General features: G+C 38.1%; 2 protein-coding genes across 2 annotated transcripts in view; one reads left to right on the top strand and one right to left on the bottom strand.

Annotated features, from left to right (window-relative positions):
* Nucleotides 1–271, top strand: part of LOC134844111 (TNF receptor-associated factor 3-like) — a gene marked incomplete in the record, with an annotated part of 6115 nt that extends 5844 nt beyond the window's left edge. The window contains 1 exon segment of the mRNA XM_063860596.1: nucleotides 26–271. Within this exon segment, the coding sequence (XP_063716666.1) occupies nucleotides 26–184 (159 nt within the window).
* Nucleotides 272–3538: 3267 nt separating this feature from the next.
* LOC134844112 (DAZ-associated protein 2-like) lies at nucleotides 3539–11839 on the bottom strand. The gene is made up of 5 exons (XM_063860598.1): nucleotides 11709–11839; nucleotides 11433–11633; nucleotides 8431–8513; nucleotides 7585–7656; nucleotides 3539–4298 (listed from the first exon to the last, which is right to left on the bottom strand). Exons 1-5 carry the CDS (start codon nucleotides 11710–11712, stop codon nucleotides 4170–4172), a joined length of 489 nt encoding a protein of 162 aa, XP_063716668.1. The 5' UTR covers nucleotides 11713–11839; the 3' UTR covers nucleotides 3539–4169.
* Between the last annotated feature and the right edge of the window lie 7061 nt (nucleotides 11840–18900).

Raw genomic sequence — 18900 nt, forward strand, 5'->3', positions numbered from 1 at the left:
TATATAGCGGCACATTATGTTTCAGGATGCCCTGGCAAGACCTACGAAAGACAGGAACCCCTACTTCGGAGTGAACAGATTCGGAACCCTGTCTCTGGTACAGGACCCCAACAGCACCTACCTGGAGAACGACACCTGCTTCCTCCAAGTGGTCGTCAGCCAAGAATACATACCCGCATTATGATGAGGACAAGTCATTGCCAAACATCACCGAAGCCAATAATCATATCAAATTGACGGATAATTGTTCACAAAATATATTGAAGGCTGAAATCGCAAATTCTAAATTTAAAGATTCAAAAACGTCTTTTATGCATCAATGTAGTGCAATTGTTGCGGATAATCTAAAATGTCGGAGTATTTGGTCATTTGATAACCAGAAAGATGGTTTTCTAGAAGTTTTAACATATCTGGGTCACCGTTTTTGGACCGTCTAATTGTTTGCCGATCGGAACATTGTTCCGATTAGACTTTTTCGTGCGTTTAAAGCAAGTTTTTATGGGAAGACATCAATAGGTAGAGAGAGCTACAGTGGCAATTCCTACTTTGATGTCAGTTTTCACTCAACATTTTGAGATTCTTATCATTGTCCCGAATTTTAAAGAAAATGACGGAATATTTGTTCTACGGGTGGTTTTTTCAACCGAAAGGTTTCAACTTTTTAGCTAGTCACTTTTAACAGGATTTTGTATCGTCATATGGAACCTATTGATGAGATCAATTTTCAAAAGATATATTTTTTTGCAAAGTTATGAGGGTTTGAAAACTGCCAAATTTGTCAACTTGTGAAGTTTATCCCAGGTGACAAAAGTTTTAAATTGGCTAGAAGCATGCTAGTTATTCTAATTGAAACGCTACTGTATGGTAAATATAAGACCCTGTTTTTCAAATAGCGTGTCAGACAATCTTCAAAAAAAATTATAGTTTTTTCTGTTATCAAACACTACTCCAAAGAACTTAAAGGCAGCCAGAACAATCAGGGTGTCGCCCTGATACGAGCACTCTTGTTCAAGTTTGAAATAGATCCAACTTGTTTCAACAATTTATTCCTTCTTTTTATGCTCTTGTATGAAATTTGAATGATTTAAAGTTCACACACAGAATTTTTTTAATTTTTGTTTTTAATTGGACAGCATTTGGCTGAGTAACAGTGTTTTGAATTTTTTTTCGATATTTTAATGGAGTCTATTTTTGAGACACTATTTTGGTATACATTATCACATTGAGTCCTCGATCTGAACTTTTGTAATAATTGCGGCTAAGAATTTTGGTTGGTTCCTCATTACCTAAAACACACTTGTCTAGCCATTTTTGAACAGACTTTTTAAAAAACATCTGAAAAGTAGAAATAAATTGAGTTCAAATTTTAACAGATATTTTACTGTGATAAATTTTATGACATTACGGTGGTTTGAAAATTGCCTAGTTGGCTAATTTGGGACAATCAATGCGCGTTATATATTCTATTAAGGCTTAAGCGGCTATTTGACCCGGCTCAGAAATCGTTCGCTTTTAAGTGGCAAGGTTTTAGATCTAAAAAACATTGATTACGCAAAATAATTAATTTTGGGCTTTTCTATGGAAAATACATTTTTTTTGCATTAAAAAAAATTTGTCAATTTTTGAATATCTTAAGATGATGACCTAATCCTTCGATCTTAAGCGGCAGTCAGATTTTTCAAGGTTTTGCCTGATACGAGCAGTCTGGTATGATTTAAAGCTCAAATAAGATAACTTGATGAAATGGTGATTATTTTGGAATTAGTGAGGTAAGACTTTTTGAGAAAAGAATTGGGCAGTTAGTACCACAAAACATTGCGTTACTTTGCACAAGGTAACACTGCTCAAAAATTATATTTGTCCCAGTTTGGAAAAAAAACGTGAAATTATAACATTTTATGACAGCACGGCTCAAAGATAAGTTATAATACAGTTATTAATCAAAATATGAAAGCAGAGAGCAAGAGCCAAGTTACGTATCACTTTTTTATGGAAACTTGATTTAAAGATAAAAATTCTTTTTTGTATAAATTATTGCTAAATCGCCTTCAGAAAGTCTCACATTTTGTCGGCCATATTGGTCGTGATAGAGCAGTACCAAAGCAGTGGTGATTGTGTGACTAAGGTAGCTATCATTAAACGGACACAATGTAGCCGAGAAAAATTTGAATACCGGTCAAAAGTTTGAAAACGGAGCTTAACTCTATTTGTTGCTGACAAAAGAAACCAAAATAGAGCCATACCATGTCAGTTTTCAGCGAGTTTAAAATGTTCACACTTGCTAAAACAGATATTTTTGCTACTGATATTTTAAAAACGCCCAATTTTTTTGGCTTTTATAATTTTTATTCTCATCACGTTTTTTATTAGCTTCAATTTTACTTCTAGTGAGACAAAGTCAGCAGTTGTAGTTTTTTAACGAGAATTTGAAAACAAGCTAATTTGAAAAAAATTCTAGTGCTGAGATAATTTAAACGTTTTCAACTTAGCAGATTGAAAACAAAAAATGAAACAAATCCTCATGCTTTTATAATTAAAATATTTCAAATCTACTGGCATTGAAGCACGCAAATTCAACATACTGATTTGCAGTAGCATATTAATGGGAAAACGTTTTTTCATTCGCTGTTCGTTATTTGCTGCCGATTTAATAGTGACGAATAAGAGCTGAAAATGAAGTTCTATTTCATAGTAAATTCCTGTTTTTGGGTTAAATTTGAGTTAAACTTAAATAGTTTTTTAGGTTAATATTAAGCAATTCATAAGTTATAGAATTCGAATTACGATTCGCACTCATAAATAGGAACTGGTTTGATAAAATATCATTTTATACAATTCAACGGCTGACACACCGTTTAAAAGCTAGAGAAGTCACATGAGCCATGAAAAAAGCCGAGACAACTTTGAAAAAATGACAGGGGGTCGAATACACGACAATCTCTACGTGCACGCAATACCACTATACTAATTGCCTCTATGAAAACAGATTAATTAGACAAAACTTACTGAAATGTTGAAGTCAACAATTTAGCATTTTCGTTCTCTAATCAAAAACATAGCTAACAGCTGGATGAAATTCAATAAACGCAAGCAACGATCACGGAGCTCATCGGTAACCCACGACTTTTCGACTGTTTGACGATCACCTTCGCCACCAGCGGATTGGGGGGGGGGGGCAGGACACCCCTTCCTCTCGGGAATTCAAACCCCTGCCTACCCAAAGAGTCCCCCCTTTGTACTATTGAGATATCAATTTTTTGTGATATCAATTTTTTTTAAAGGCGCCTTTGGCGACAAGATATACTTATTTTGAGCGCTGGGTGGGGGTGCGCCAAAAAAACGCAACTTTTTTTGTCAAAATTTTCAAAAAAGTCCCTAAAAATGCCTCAAAAAAATTGACTGCGGTGCAGAAAATTTTGTCAAAGTGGAGTGTTTTGAAACTCCGCCCCCCTAGAGAAAATCCTAGATTTCACCACTTCACTACCGCCCATGACCTTCACCACTTCACTTATGCTTCTTTTCTGAGAATATAAAAAAATTAACTTCATGGTTAATTGCATATCTAAGCGTAGAACTTTTTACACTAAGTTTACTGACACAAACTGCCAGAAAAGAACATTCATAATTTCACTGACTAAGATATATAAATAAAATTACTTTACAACCAGTATGAAACATTTAGCACTCAATATTTAGGTCAAACATATCATTCAAGAAATAAGGAAAGGCATTTTCAACTAGGTAGACTTAATAATGGAATATCTCAAACTTAAACATTTACACAAAATCACATTGTTTTTTCTTCCACTCAATGAGTTTAAGCAATAATAATTAGACTTCTCTCATCAAAAAAAGCTATTTTTAAACGTCTCAAGGTTAAGAAGAAATTTTCTTGCGGCGCGTTAAGCTTTGGAGATAATTCAAATTCAATGTTTCATCCAATCTTTAAAGTCAGTTGTCATTTCTAAAATCTAAGCGCCAGATACCAAAAAACAGCAAGTCAGATGCACTGATTTAAGCATCGCAAGCATTTACAGCTGTGGTTACCAAAATTACTCAATACTTTCTTTTCATCAGTTTTAATGTCCCTTTTTTATCTGAGAAAAGTCTGTCTTGCATTTCCCTTTCCCCTATCTCTATTTTTCCACCCTTGAGTAGTCCTCGTCTGCTCATATGAAAGTGTATCCCCCGCCTGAGCCCCCCGTGAGGAAGTCCGACCTGGTCTGTTGCATGACCACCGAGTGTCCTTGAGCAGAGGCCTGTTGTGCCGCATTCGCGTAACATCCGGGAGGAGGGGGCTACAAATCACAACCCCACTTATCAGCTTAAAGTAAATCATAAACATTAGAGATTGTTAAGCCAGCAATCTTTTCATCTGTCCTTCTATAAGTTTCAAAATGAAAACTGTAGCCTCTATATTGGTGAGCTTGGCGATTTTTCCCCAATTTTTCTGCAGCCAAATTCTTCTTGTGGAAATATCAGTTTTGGACAACATTAGCTGCTGCTCGAGTACTCTCTTTCATAACACTTAGTTGGTTTATGATCAACCCTAAAGCAAGCAATCCTAATTCAAGGTAAAACTAAGTGCGATAAATTTGCATTAAAAACGTCAAGCAATGCTAGTGATGCAATCCATAGAAGCCCAAATTTCCGCAAACAAAACGCCTTCAAGCGCCCTGTTACTTAAAACTTGCTATACATAATTAATCAGCATTTAATATATTTCTTGCCTATTTCGAAAAACTTGAATAGGATGGTAAAAAATTCGCCTTTTTTTTTAAACCATAAAATTTTGTTAAGTCCTTTGAAAAATTTTAATGACATACAACTTCTCATCTCAGAAACTAAAAAATGAGCAGTCGCATTTGGACGCAAGATTCGAAACCCCTGAAAGTACCATGACATGAGCCAACTAAAGGTTTGGGTATTTCAATTTTTTTTGAATTATTTTTTAACTTGAGTTTTCTGAACCATTTTGAAAAATCACAAAAATCGCCGTATCTCGTAAACTTAAAGGATTTGGGCATTCATAACTGGAGGCCAAATTCGCAACCCCTGAGGGAAGCCTGAAGGCATCCCACTATTGGGTTGCTCAATTATCAATTCCAACTCGGTGGAAGAAACACTGAATTCAAACTGGAATTCAAGCTATACACGATATAGCTTAAGCGTGAAAAAAAATCTATCGTTAAACATGCAAAAATAACACGTTGAAAAAGCTTGGCGAGATAGTGAAGGTGGCGAGATAATAACTCCCACATTTAAATAAATAATAGATTTAATCAATTCGCAATAAGTTTAATTATTTCAGTAATCTTGCATAAATTAGTAATCAATTAATTCAAATGATGAACTTTCAACCCTTTCATGTTTTTTTGATAACATGCTTCAATTAAAAATCTTTTCTGATGAATTTTTTTTTTGGATAAAATTAATCCAATTTGAGACAACTGGAACAAAAGGTGAATTCTGTAATCCACTAAGATATGCAAAAATCAAAATAAACTTTGAAACTGAGAGTCAATTAGTATTTTTTGCGCAAGTTCAACTTTTGTGAGAGCTTAATTGAACTTCCATTTAGCGTAAGAAATTTCAGAGAAAATCAGAAGTGAAAATGCTATCAGATCACGCGTCGACCATCAAAGTCCAGCAAATACTCAATTTTTCAGATTCATCAAGTCAATTTTTCGGTCAATTTTTTAGCCAATTTTTCAATTTCATCAAGTTCAAAAAGCAACTAGTCATATATTCTTCGTTTGATCATTTCATGCATATAGTCAGTTTTATCATGCAACCGTTTTTCCAAAAGCAAGCAGAGCTCGAATATAATGTTGTCAGAATCCATCACGCTTCAAAAAATGGGCTTGTTTAATGTAACAAAAATAAAGAGACGAAGAACTTTTTTATTAAACAAGTCCATTTTTTTCAAATACTTTTTGAAAAACAAAATAATGCGAATCTTTGAAATTTCAGAGTCTGCGAATCTAAAGGAAACCAATAGCTACGTGCTCGTTTTCCATGCTGAAGCGTTTGGTTTGCCCGATGATCAAGATTTTTTACTAAGTATTTTTTCGGATTTACTGAGGAAATTTCAAAAAATGCGATCTCTCGAAAAATAGGTTCTGGAAAACTAGATGGTAAAATTTTTTAAACATTATAACCATATGAACTTAACCAATTGAAGAGAACATGTTATTTATCAATAAAGTGCATAGGAATGCATGGAGAACGGGGTTATCGTGAATCTTTCATTATATGTGCTTGAGCAACAATTAACAAACCTCGAACTTAAGATTGAGACTTTGTCTCCAACTTTTCAGGATTTTCAAAAATTTTGACGACCTTTTTTTTAAGGTCGACCAATTTGATTTTCCGAGCTCTTCTAAAGCAGTAAAAGGACCCTGTTGTGGCCAAATTTTCTGCGCCGCAGGCAAATTTTTGAAAAAACAGGTCAAAAAAAGCCGTTTTTAGGCACTTTTTGAAAAATTTTGACAAAAAAAATTGCGTTTTTTTGGCACGCGCTCCCCCTCAAAATTAGTATATATTGGCGCCAAAGGCGCCTTTAGAAAAATTTTAGGGTCGGTCGGCAAAAAATGGATTTCTTAAAAAGTACCAAAGGGGCGACCCTTTGGGTCGGCAGGGGGTCGAATCCCTGAGGGGGGGGGGGGGGTGGGGGGGGGGGGGGGAGGCGTCTGGCACCGCCCCCCCCCGTAAATCCGCCCCTGCACCAATATATTACTAAGACACAAAGACCAATATTCTACTAAGATCCCCAATCCCCAAAACCAAAAACATCGCCTACAGACAGTTAGAAAAAAGTCAATGGACACAAGTAAAAAGAAGCATAGCCAACTGAAAGTTGGAAAAGATTCAATGAACGCAAGTTAACAGAAAAAAAAGCAGAAACAAGTAAATTTGAGCCTGAGCAAATTTGACTTTTCCTGGGAAAAACGAAAAAATGACATCAACACCTATATGCACTAGCGGACAACATTGAGCGTAAGTTCTCGCTAAAATGCCTCTCTTCAAGAATGAACTTGGGATAGCTTTCACTGGGATTTAAACAAATTTTTGCATAGAACAGAGAGCAATTGATCAGTGCTGCCCTCTATGAAATTATCAAAATTTGGTTTCATAGACTGACCAGTTTTTTCCGGGTATGAAAATGCCAGTTTTCACAATGTGCACTTATTTATTCAAAACGTGTGAAACTGTAATAAACAGCTGAGTTTAGTAAAATTGTCACACTGAACAAATCAATATTATCGCTTAGAATGTTTCACATCGAATGAGCATTTTATCTTCGCTTTTTTGAGGAAAGTTTACACCAATGCAAAACTTGGTGCTGATGGTGAAAATTGGTTTTTAAGACCCGGAAAAACTGCCAAGTCATTGATAATTTCATAGAGGGTAGCTCTGATCATTTGCTCTTGGTTTATATAGAAATTTTGTTCAATTCCTAGTGAAAATTGTCCAAAATCATCCTTGAAAACCGCCATCTTAGAACAAAAACCCTGAATTTCCGCTTTGTTATATCAGCCAGTGTAAGAGTCTGAATTTTTTCATCGACTCTTAATAACTCACCGGTATGCTGGGCGCGGAGTTCTTGTCGAACCTGGCTCCTGCGTCGAATGCATTATTGACGACTACCGGTTGCTGAAACATAGCGCATAGATTTACCCCAAACTTCACATATCAAACTGCGTTTCCATAGATCTTAAAAAAGTTTCCCCTTAAATTTACTTTTTCAAACATGAACAATTAGACTTCGGCGTGGAAGTAAGCTGGAACCTTCCTGAACTATCGGCAGTTCTTTTATTTGCAGATTTTGACTGCGCGTAAAATTCTGCAAAATTTGCATTCAGTAAACATAGAGTTTGCAGATATACATTTTGTTTGTAATTACTAAACACTCAATGTGAAACTCACAGCGAACTAACTCGGTTTCACTGCAAAGAAGCCATATGTCAATCTTGTGATCATGACCATAATAGAAGTAAAACAAAAGAAAATTCGACTAATATGACCTTTAATACTAGCGTTTCTTAAGGTTAAACGACAATTATTATGCATTTTAACCACGGTTTTGCCACCATCTTCTCAGCGCGTTTCTCTCTTTTATTTATTTGACGGCCATAACTTTTCATTCAAAGTAACAAAATAAGTTTATCGCGAGCTTAGACAAAGCTACGGCCACATAACAATAGCTATCTCGTGCAACTGTTCAACATTGATCTAAAAAGCTTATATTTGGTCAATAAAAAGTAATTTCTGGTGTAACAAGTACCCCATGTTGAATAAACGCATTGAAGTTAGAAAACGAAATTGTATTTATTTATGCATCTTTGTTATAATGGCCTAGAATTTCCTGCGCCCACTTTTTCAATTTCACCCCTTTCAACTTCAAAGACAGTTAATGGGCATTCATACCCCGTTGGGACTGTAGTTGTAGTTTGAGTAGGCGGGGGCAGCTTGCCCCATCATAGGCTGCATACCCGGTTGCGGCTGGTAGCCTGAAACAAACAGCACGTCTATATAACAAATTTTAATAAAATGGTTCCTGTGGATAGCAGAGGATCTATGAAAGGTTTATCGGACTTGTTTAAGTAGAGTAATTTCATTTCTATTATATCCCCACATTCCAGACTGAATTATTTTAATGAACGAAGCTCTTTTTCGATACTCAAAGCCGTATTTGTTGCGTCTAGAGCTTTCACATAGTACCACTATTACAACCGACATAGGTCAGTGTGGTAGAACTGAAGCTAGAGGTCAAGTGAGAGCTTGTCCTCTTACACTATTATTGCCATGGCAGGGGATCGAATACACAATCTGCCGATCTCAGAGTGAACTCCTTACAGCTATGCTATGTGCATCTACAAATACTGATTCATTTGGCACTAAATTACTAAAAATAAGAGGTCAACCGTTCAGCATTTTCGTTCTCCATTTCGAAAACTCATAGCCAACAGACAGTAGGAAAAGATTTAATGAACTCGGGGAAGCCCAAAAAATACTTTTCGAAGAACCCAAAAAACGATTTTCGAAGAACAAATTAAACTACGTATAGCTCTTGATAGTCAACGCTTGAGCATCACAGAGTCTGAAATGATCTGACAGTTTTTACTATAAACCGAACTTCTGAATAAATCAAATTCTCTGTCCATCGCATATCAGCTTATTAAAAAGATCTGTGCTTTAAAATCTCGTTTTAAGTATACTGCAAGGATTTTTCAATTGAATATTTCCCACGCAGTTATTGTATCAGACCGAATCTTCGATTAATCGAAGAAACTGTCATAAAGGACATATGTTCGCTTCCTTCTTTATAAAGTTGCTTTTTTGTGTTGCATATTCAATATCAATTCGACAAACTTCCCAAGAATTTATCAGAGAATCAGAGAAAACTGCGTCATTGTAATTTCCTACATGCATTTCATTCTAATTTAAACAAAAGCCAGCCCTTACCTATAAGAAATGGTATACGATACTACTTAGCAATAAAAAATTTTCCACCATCAAACTGTGTGGTAACATTTCAGAACATGTTTAATTGATTGCGTAGAAACGGAAACTCGTAATGATTCTGCAGCAATAAAAAGTCAGCTGCGTGTGATAATTAAGCACCATTTTTGGTATTTTACAAGTTGACATGTGCTCAAAATTAAAAATATATATATACAAATGAAAAAGCAAAATTTGTGACCCGCAGCAATTTTAAAAAAGGGCAGTAAAAAGCATATTAATTAATTAGTAGCACCTAGAGTCTTAACTTTGAATACGCGAGGCAACGTTTCATATACTTTGCCCGAATGCCAATAAATGAACATACCTAAAAACAGGATTTTAAATAAGTTTTGATCATATTGCAGGAAAATTGTCGATGAGCTCAAGAAAGCAGTTCTCAATTCACTTTTCAAATAGCACAAAAATATCATGAAATAACAAGAAAAAAGCGTCTGTAGGCTGAAGTCTTCTATGAAGAGATTCAAAGCCTGTGTAATACAAGTTCTTTATCGGAAAAAAAAATTATGTTCCAAGTTCATAACGCACAAGTACAATTCTTGTAAATCGGAGTTCATAACGCACAAATCCACAAATTTCCGAAGACCAAAGAAACTGCCGATATGTTACATCCTTAACTTTATTTGTTAACGTTTACTTTTATTGAGTTCTTTTTGAGTTGAGTTTGGTTAACTTCCAATAACTTCTTGTTAAGTTGACTTTTCGACATTGAAAACTAAACAAGCTTTGAAATTGCTTTATGTTAAAAAAGAGGTTCTTGAAATCGCACTGTAAACAACTACTTCCGGACCTTCCCGCTGTGTTCAGAAAAACCTTTAAAAATTAGCTCATTCAATCCTCAAACTTTCACGTGAAGCTTCAACTAAGAAAAATGATTTAGTTATGCAGACTGCTCAGTCTATTTTTGAAGGATGACCAACGAAAGATTAAGATTAAAACTGGTAAGTGTTAGAAGCAGCTCAAGCCTAAAATCATAGTTAAGAAACATATAAGAGAAGTTCAACTCACGCAAAATCACGTGAAAAAACAACGAAGAAACTGAAAATCTCTCCATTCCCAGACCTCCAAATTAAGGGTCACTTGCCTTAACCAATGTGCAAAACTAAGGCCACACGCTTGAGCAACAAATTGTAGGCAACAAAAAATGCCCTCATTAAACAAAAATTTATGGTATAAAAATCGCTACATTGAAATGTGAAATGAACGATAAAATGCGTCACCTGTATAAAAATAAGACGCCCTCTTACTAAAACGCGAAACTTAACTGGTGTAACCGAGTACCCGCTTGTTGCGCAAGCAGTAGACATTATTCGTATTCCCTGCCAAAAACAGATTAGGTATTGGGTAAAAATTAATAATATCTACAGAACTTCAAGAAAGAATACATTCCAAAAAAAAGAATTCCATGAAAGCTGCTACTTGAAGTCCTTTCCCCGAGATGCCATTGGAAAAAATTAACTATTTTGCCAACACTGGTTATGCAAAATATGTAAAAACTTTGATTAGATTTTCTGAGATTTTTCCACATGTAGTCATACCGGTTCCCTTTACATTCAATTTTCGCCCATTTATCCAGAGCTAAGTCTATTTTATTTTCTTAACCCACTGTTCCACAGTTTTGGGGTCCTTTTTTAATATTTTCTGGTTTTTTGTTAGATACTAAGAGTTTCAAGTCGTCTGCAAAAAATATACGGCAGGTGCCGGAACAATCAACAAATTTAGCATGTCCGTCTTCCCGTGAAAGTAACTGCAGGTAGTTCATAGAGATTTGTAAGTTGTTCATGAAAAAAACTAGTTCCCGATGACCAGAGCAGCTGTTCTCTCAAGTGCAATTATCGTAACCAAAATTAAACAAACAGTGTATATGCACGATTGTTTCCACCAAAACAAAAACTCAACTAACGAACCTGGCATTCCCATTCCCATATCGCTGCCTGGTAAAGGTTGTGGTTGGTAGTATTGTTGCTGGGGAGGTGGATATGCTCCAGGTGGTGCATATGGAGGGGGTGCACCATATTGCATAGCTTGTTGAGGAGGGTATGACGGGGCCGGTTGTGTTGGATAAGCACTTTGTTGAACAGGGTAAGCTGCTTTACCGGATTTTTTACCTTACACAGAAAAAGCTCAGTTTACAAATCAAATAGATTCGAAGAATTGATAGGGTAAAAATCATACAGACTTACCCATATTGAACTTCACTTCGTTTCTGAAAAAATAACAATAAATTAAACTCTTAAGAAAACTATAATCTGAGTACAAAATTTAAAGGTAGCCCCATTAAAGACATTATTTTTCTCATACGGTTGAAAATATAACTGTGGCCAACAAAAAGGCAGGAATAATCTCATCATTTATTTACTATTACTACTAACTTTGAGGTTGTATGATTTATTTTTCTGATTGTAAGAACACTAAAGATAAGTGGTAAGTATAGATAAATCGGAAAAAAGAGAGCTCGATTTAGCTTAAAAAAACAGTCTAATTTTTTTTTGTCTTTTTTGATAAATCAGAAGGTAAGAAATTATCATGGTGACGGACGTTACTACATCAATATATAAATAAATGATAAATAAATCATAATGTCCTGGTTATGAAACTCCAAAAACTTGGTATCACTGGGAAGACTCTGACACTTATTCGAACCTACTCGAGTAACAGAAAACAATTTGTGGACATAGATGGATACCATTCTGGATGTTAACAAGTGGTGCTCCACAAGGCTCCACAGGGCCGCTGCTTTTCTTAGTTTATGTTAACCATCTTCAAATTTTCTCTTTCGCCGACGACACGAAACTTTTGTCTGCTACCCCGCACAGATCAAGCAATAATATGCAAACTGACATCGATAGACTGCAAAATTGGAGCATCGCAAACTTCATAGATTTCAACGAAGAGAAGTGTGCCGTTCTGAATTTTCTATGTTCTTCGCCAACAAATTATGACCTGATGCTTGGTGAAAAGTCTATTCAAACGAAGACAACGGAAAAATACTTAGATGCTATGGTAAACAAGACTCTAAGATGGACAAATCACGTCGAATATGTTATAGCCAAAGCAACAAAAGTATTTTTCCCAATAAAAAGAAATGTTTCACCAGCCGTTTGTATGCAAACCAAGTTGAATCTCTACAAGATTATGCTGCTTCCGATTCTTTTATACGGCAGCCATGTATGGTGGCTCTCAAAAATGGACACGAAAACAATTGAAAGTTTTCAACACCGCCCGACACGCTGGATAGTAGGTGGGCATTTACCCTATAGAGTAAGACTGAAGATGCTCAAAATCTTACGATTGTACGATTAAAACTATTTATCCACGGGGAAAGGACCAACACAAGAGCTGTACAGCTCATCACGGCGAACCGCTGTTGTGCCCCTGTTTAAAAACTAAATGCAATTTTTTTGGGCTGGGTAATGTTGCTTCACCCTCAAGTAACGAGCACGGATCATGGTGGGCCTCAAACATCCGACCTTTCGATTGAGAGGCGGAGACGTAAAGACTTCACCACCGCTCCCCTCCCTTGTTTCTGAAACTAACCGACTTGTTACTTCTTTCTAAAATTTTTAACGGCTAAATGTGCATCGAACTCGAACCCCAGGTTACCGAAGTAACTTTTCTGCCTTCCACGATCATAACAGAAACATGCCGGAGAAACTTTTGGTACCGCGCAGCACGTGTCTCCAACAACTTGCCTCGGGACAAAAGGATGCGGCTTGAGTTTTGACTGGCACCAAAATGCCTACCACGATAAGAGTGACTTCAACACTCGTAACAACCTTAGTAAACGGTGGGATAACAGTGCATGAGGCCTTGACGAGGATAATGTACAAGATGGGTGAACAAGAGCAACAGAATTGATCAGGATGACCGAGCTAGAAAGAGCTGTTCTTATCGAATTAGAGAAATTTCCAGAAATAAATCACGAGCAAGAAACTAGCCAGAACGAAAAACGCTTGAAGAAAAGAACGCATGACTACCTGGCAAAGAATTTGTCGCGAATGACACGCGAAGCTGAACAGCAACGGTTGAGAGAAAGGAGCTAAACGAATGCTCTCTGGACACTTGGTACTTGACTGGAGGCCATGATGAAAAAGGCGCACTCTAGCCAAAATGAACAAGTTAGAAAACCACTTGATTGCTGGAAACAGATCAGGAAAAAATACAGTAGCTGCAAGCAGAGATTCTAGAGTAAATATTGGGATGGCGGACAGGAGGGTCCACCAGAGGAAGGGTTAGCTCAACTAATAAGACTACTGTCAGTTACCTAACCCTACTGGCTGTTCGTGGCATTCCAAGAAACCCCACTAACGGTCACCGAGAAGGGTCAATTGGCTGCACGCCAGCCGCGACTAACCGACTTATGAGGAACACTTTCGCCTGTGGAAGAGGCGGCTCTCAGGACGGAATCACTCATACCGGGGAAGGAATCAATAGAGACTTTTCGGTGGGCTATACGTTCTAAAGCCACAAATGGTTGAACACAGGCCGAGGTTGAAAATAAAGCAAGACATCGGTCCCCGAGGATGCTAATGTAACAACTCAGGACGTAGACCGCGAAAAAAATCAATAACGACAGTTATGATCCTTCCTGGGAGGCCCAGGATGGATAACTTTTGATTCCTGCATCAGACCTCAACCTGATATGAGACAGGTGATCGACGGGGACGTCGATGATTAGTTTTGTTCGGGGAGTGCGTGTAGGATTAGGGTGTAGGCCACACTGAAAAACTGATTGTGCGACAAACAATTGTAGAACTAGACTCGCGAAGAGACGTGAAGGATGACAGGGCCCTGGACCCCTTGTGGAAACACTAAATCCCTACTACTACTACTAACCAAAAAATTAAAACTTGCTAGAGAAACAAGTGATTTATAGGCAGGAACAGATGAAGGCCCTAAAAAATTAGATATAGGAAGAGTAGCTTAGACATATTTAGCTTGCGAGGGAGTACTGGAGCAGCCTAATACTACCGAATAGTGGTTTTATACAGACAAATAGGACATGTTCAACAGCCATCACCGCGGATTTGAGTTTCGAAATAGTTTCAACAGCCGATTTTAGTATAGAATACAATAGCATAGAGTTTTTGAAGAAGCAAAGACCAGAAGGGGGTATAGCAGCCTTGCTCAGCAGCGACATAAAATGCTAGGAAAAATTTCATGCTTTATTTAAAGAGAAAAAGCGAAAATCAACACTTCGGCCTTGAGAAATTGGTTTTATCTCTGATAATTTTGAGATATTTCACAGTGTAGAGGGGCGTACAGAAGCTCGCATTACGGTAGACAACCCAAACAGAGGACGACGACTGCATCTAAATGAATTTACACAGCAAAACTTGTAATCCTTCCAGATATCAACATCGAAGTATTTTTGCATAAGACTAATGACTTGAGCATAGGTTGATAGAGACATATGAGGACCGCACCTGAATGTTCAGACCATAAGGACTTATATAAGAACCTTCAGATTTTAGGATTTTTATGTCATTATACGTGGGCTATTTCGTTAGAACCAACTATTTGGGTAGTTAATGACCACGCACGTCTTTACAAATAACCTCAGTAAAAATTCCAAAGTCTGGACTGTCAACTTTTCTATCACTTTCCTACAATTTTCAATTATATAAAACTTTTCAATAAATTTTTAAAACAGTTTTTTAACCTGACTGTTTTAAACGCTTTTTTAAAACAAATGAAAGGCGATGTTGTGAAAGTATGATGGTCGAACTGCAATCTTACTTTTAAATCTGAATGAAAATTTTAATTTCGAATCAACCCTTAAAAGAACACGATCAAGAGCGAATCATTACGCTCTATCGCGTAGACGCGCTCTGTCGCCTGCTATTAGAATGGGACTTCGTTCTGGACGACCCAGAGGTAGGGATGCTGACTGCAGACATAACGAACTCTCAGGGCACGACAACGGTGGGGACTGCGCTACGTTTTTCTTATTGATGGCCTACTGTGGGGAACAAGGAGTACTAGACCTCTCAGGAAGGGACTTGACTTATAATTCCGACCTGGAAAGTTCAACGAATTATCAGTTAGGACGATGCCTCTCCGCAACAGACCTCTGCCTGGTTTGAGTAGCATATATCAGACAAAATATCAAGAAATTAGTAGCGAGTCTGCTTCCTCTAGCTCAAAACTGAGAGTAGCTGTGTCATCGAACGAAACCATGGAAGACATCACGGAAAAAAGGAAATGAACTGGACAGAGGGAAGGGACCAGGAGAGTGAGAAGGGAAGGGACAAGAACTCTAGAGGATAGAGATATGCGGAGGAGACTGTTTGATGACAAAAAAAAAGAAACAAGAAATAGGAAGAGAGCGTCTGAGGCGAGAAAACAAAAAACGATCTGAGATATATAGATCGCACAATACGTGAGAGGAACGTCCCTAACAGGAACTCAGCTGTCGAAGTGTTAGCGCCACGAGAATTGAGGCAGTAAACGGAGATGCAAGTAACGTCAGATCTGAAACATTAATTATCGCGGATCCGGTCATACAGTAATAGACACAATTTTAGGAAAAAACTATGAAACAATTAGTCCAGACAGCGGGTCGCGTAGTAGCTAGCATGAATACGCCAGGTACAGCACCCTGCGGAACGATCGACGACAATGACAAATGGAACTCTTCAGAGCAGTAGCAAGAAAGACAGACAACAGATCACTTGCGACAATCGAACCGAGACAGGGATCCAGCTGACAGATGAAGAGGATGCTTATGTAGAAACTCTATCCTGAAGATGCTTATGAAAATCAACTAAAATAAAAACAACTTCACCTGTGTACCGGAATCCAATTTTCGGGTATATTTCAACAAATCAGCCGGAGCCCGGCAGTGAACATGCAACAAGCACCACTGGAAACCTCACATCTGATATTGGTGGTAGCCTAAAAAGGGTGTTGCAAAACCTGAGGAGATAATGGATAACCACAGTAATGACGTTTGCAGGCGCTACCTAGGACCAGTTAGACAGAATTGATGAATCCTGGTAGAACTGCTAGCGTGATCATCATAATTGACTCCAACAAAGTGTCTAGGACTCCAAAAACAGAAGAGGGCCGATGGGAAGAACTGTTGGTATGATTGCTGACCGCTAATTGGCAGCATTTCCAGTGCTCGGTTAGGACCATTTGCACTGCTCCTATGAGCACAAGGACGCACATAGCTTCTTCGCGAAGGCAGAAAAAAAAGACTATGAGAAGAAATAACATTGTGCGAAACATACCACGTCGTAATTACGAGCTAAAATCCATGGATCAATCCAGATTAAGAGTTGCTGTCATTCATTTCGCTAGCTTAGAAGCGGAAGCCTATATGTATCGCGTTTTTCAGGAAGGACGGAATTAACTGGAGGTGAATATGTTTGTTACAAGAGCACTAAGAACTGAAGCGGCAGCTAACATGAGTGCCATTTCCAAACTTGGGCCTCCTATTTGGGAAAAGCACTTGAGATCAGACTTGATGAAACAATTGGTTGAAAGTCCCGCTAGAGGAACGTACACTAGAGACGTCGACTGGTTCCAGTAAATCAAATCGAAACCCCAGGGACTCCCAGAGCTGAAACACAAGTAACTAGATCACAAAGACTTCTGGTTCGTGACTCTCTGATGAGGTCAAGATCAATTTCTTTGCCTTGACACATTTACAAACAAGACATGATGAAGTGGACCATGTACACAGCCAGCTTTGCAGTGTGTGCTGTTCGAGCTTCGGATGGTGCAAGGTTGTCAGAAAATGGTTTATATTTGATCCAAGGGTTCGGTTGGCTGATAGCGGCTGAAATGAATTTCAACTCAGTAATTGCCCTGAGACTTGCAGACTTTGAGGGATTGCCCTCAACCAACATAAGGAGAACACTCAAGGCCCGAACGCTGCATAATGTTAGAGTGAATCACGAGGAAGGGAGAAGAAATGAAAGACCAAGAATATTCCTCAAGAGACGAGCAGCAAATGGAGAACACTTACAGATGCTTCGACAAGTAACAGCCCTATCTGCCCTTGTCTGAGAAGGAAGAACATATCCGATGCTAGTGAAGGATGAAGTTGACGTAGAAATTTTTTGCGAGTTGAAATTCACAGAAGGTGAATCTTTGCTGTCTATGATGAAGCGGATATCAGGAAAGCCGAAAACAAAAAAGCAGCCATAGAAAAGATAAGGGTCATAATAAGCTCGGACTATGTTAACACCTCAAAACCAGTTTTCGGACCAGATGTGATAATTTTGGTAGCAAGCGACCTGTACTGGATACGATTCTTGTCGATGGTCATTGGTTTTCAACGGCAAACGGAAATGAACCCCATTTTGATAGTCTCTAATTTAACTGAAATATTTTATCGCTTGCACAGTATAAAACTCATAAGCAGACTCCGAGGGCCGTCTACAATTCAAGCTGCTGTGTGGCCAGTGGTGAAGAAAATCTTGGAATCGTTGTGCCAGATGCTCGACAAGCTGAAAGACGGGAACTTCCCGAGAAAAAACCGAGGGCAATATTTGTGTCATCTCCAGGGTATGCACATTTTCCTGGCGGACTAAATTTTATGAAGGCGATTGTAACAATATCTACTACAACGGCACAGCTTTTGAATTTGAGAAGATGAAAGAATTGAATGAGGTCAGCATGTGCGAAGCAGCATAGGCGGCAAGCCACTACTGAGTGACTTGCGGGTTGACAATGAGGATTGACCCTCTGGTACTGATAAAAGGAGCGAGTGAGCTCGTGACTGTTATATACGGTCCAGCAGTGACATTTGCGTTCCCTGACCCGAATTTACCCGAAAGCCTGGAGGTCGGTGCTGCACCTGAAACTAATCTCAGTAATCCATGGAAGCCCACTCAACTAATGCGTGCAAAGCGCCTTGCAAGAAGCAATGAGTGGGGACCTAATGTTTGGAGAACTCGATGAGCGAGACTTAGAAGCCATCTTCAACAAACACTTCCGCGATAGAATGGGTGAAATGGAAAGGGGACACATGGAAGTATACTCGAAGAATCTCAGACCCTACGACAAGGCGAATGGAGAAGTATTGGAAATATCCAGACTGTTAACAGCAAATCAGAAGGTCAGGAAAAAACGGAAGAATAGAAAGATCTCAATGAGTTGCCCGACAAAATACCAGAACAGGAGATTGTTACTTGGAGCAAAATGCGTGGTATATGCGCCAAGACTCTGGGTTTTTTAAAAGGATGAAAGAAGGGTAACACGCTTCTTCAACGCAATTGATCCGTGCTTTTTGAGCAACAATGCTGCGGTACTGCAATACACGCAGTTCGCTTACATGGAAGAGTCAACGACAAGGAGGTTGAGAAAGGTTGCCACTTCAAAACCTGGAAGTTTTGAGAAAGAATGGAAGAAAATGAATGTTGC

Source organism: Symsagittifera roscoffensis, chromosome 4, assembly GCF_963678635.1.
Source record: "Symsagittifera roscoffensis chromosome 4, txSymRosc1.1, whole genome shotgun sequence".
Classification (NCBI taxonomy): Eukaryota; Metazoa; Xenacoelomorpha; order Acoela; family Convolutidae; genus Symsagittifera; species Symsagittifera roscoffensis.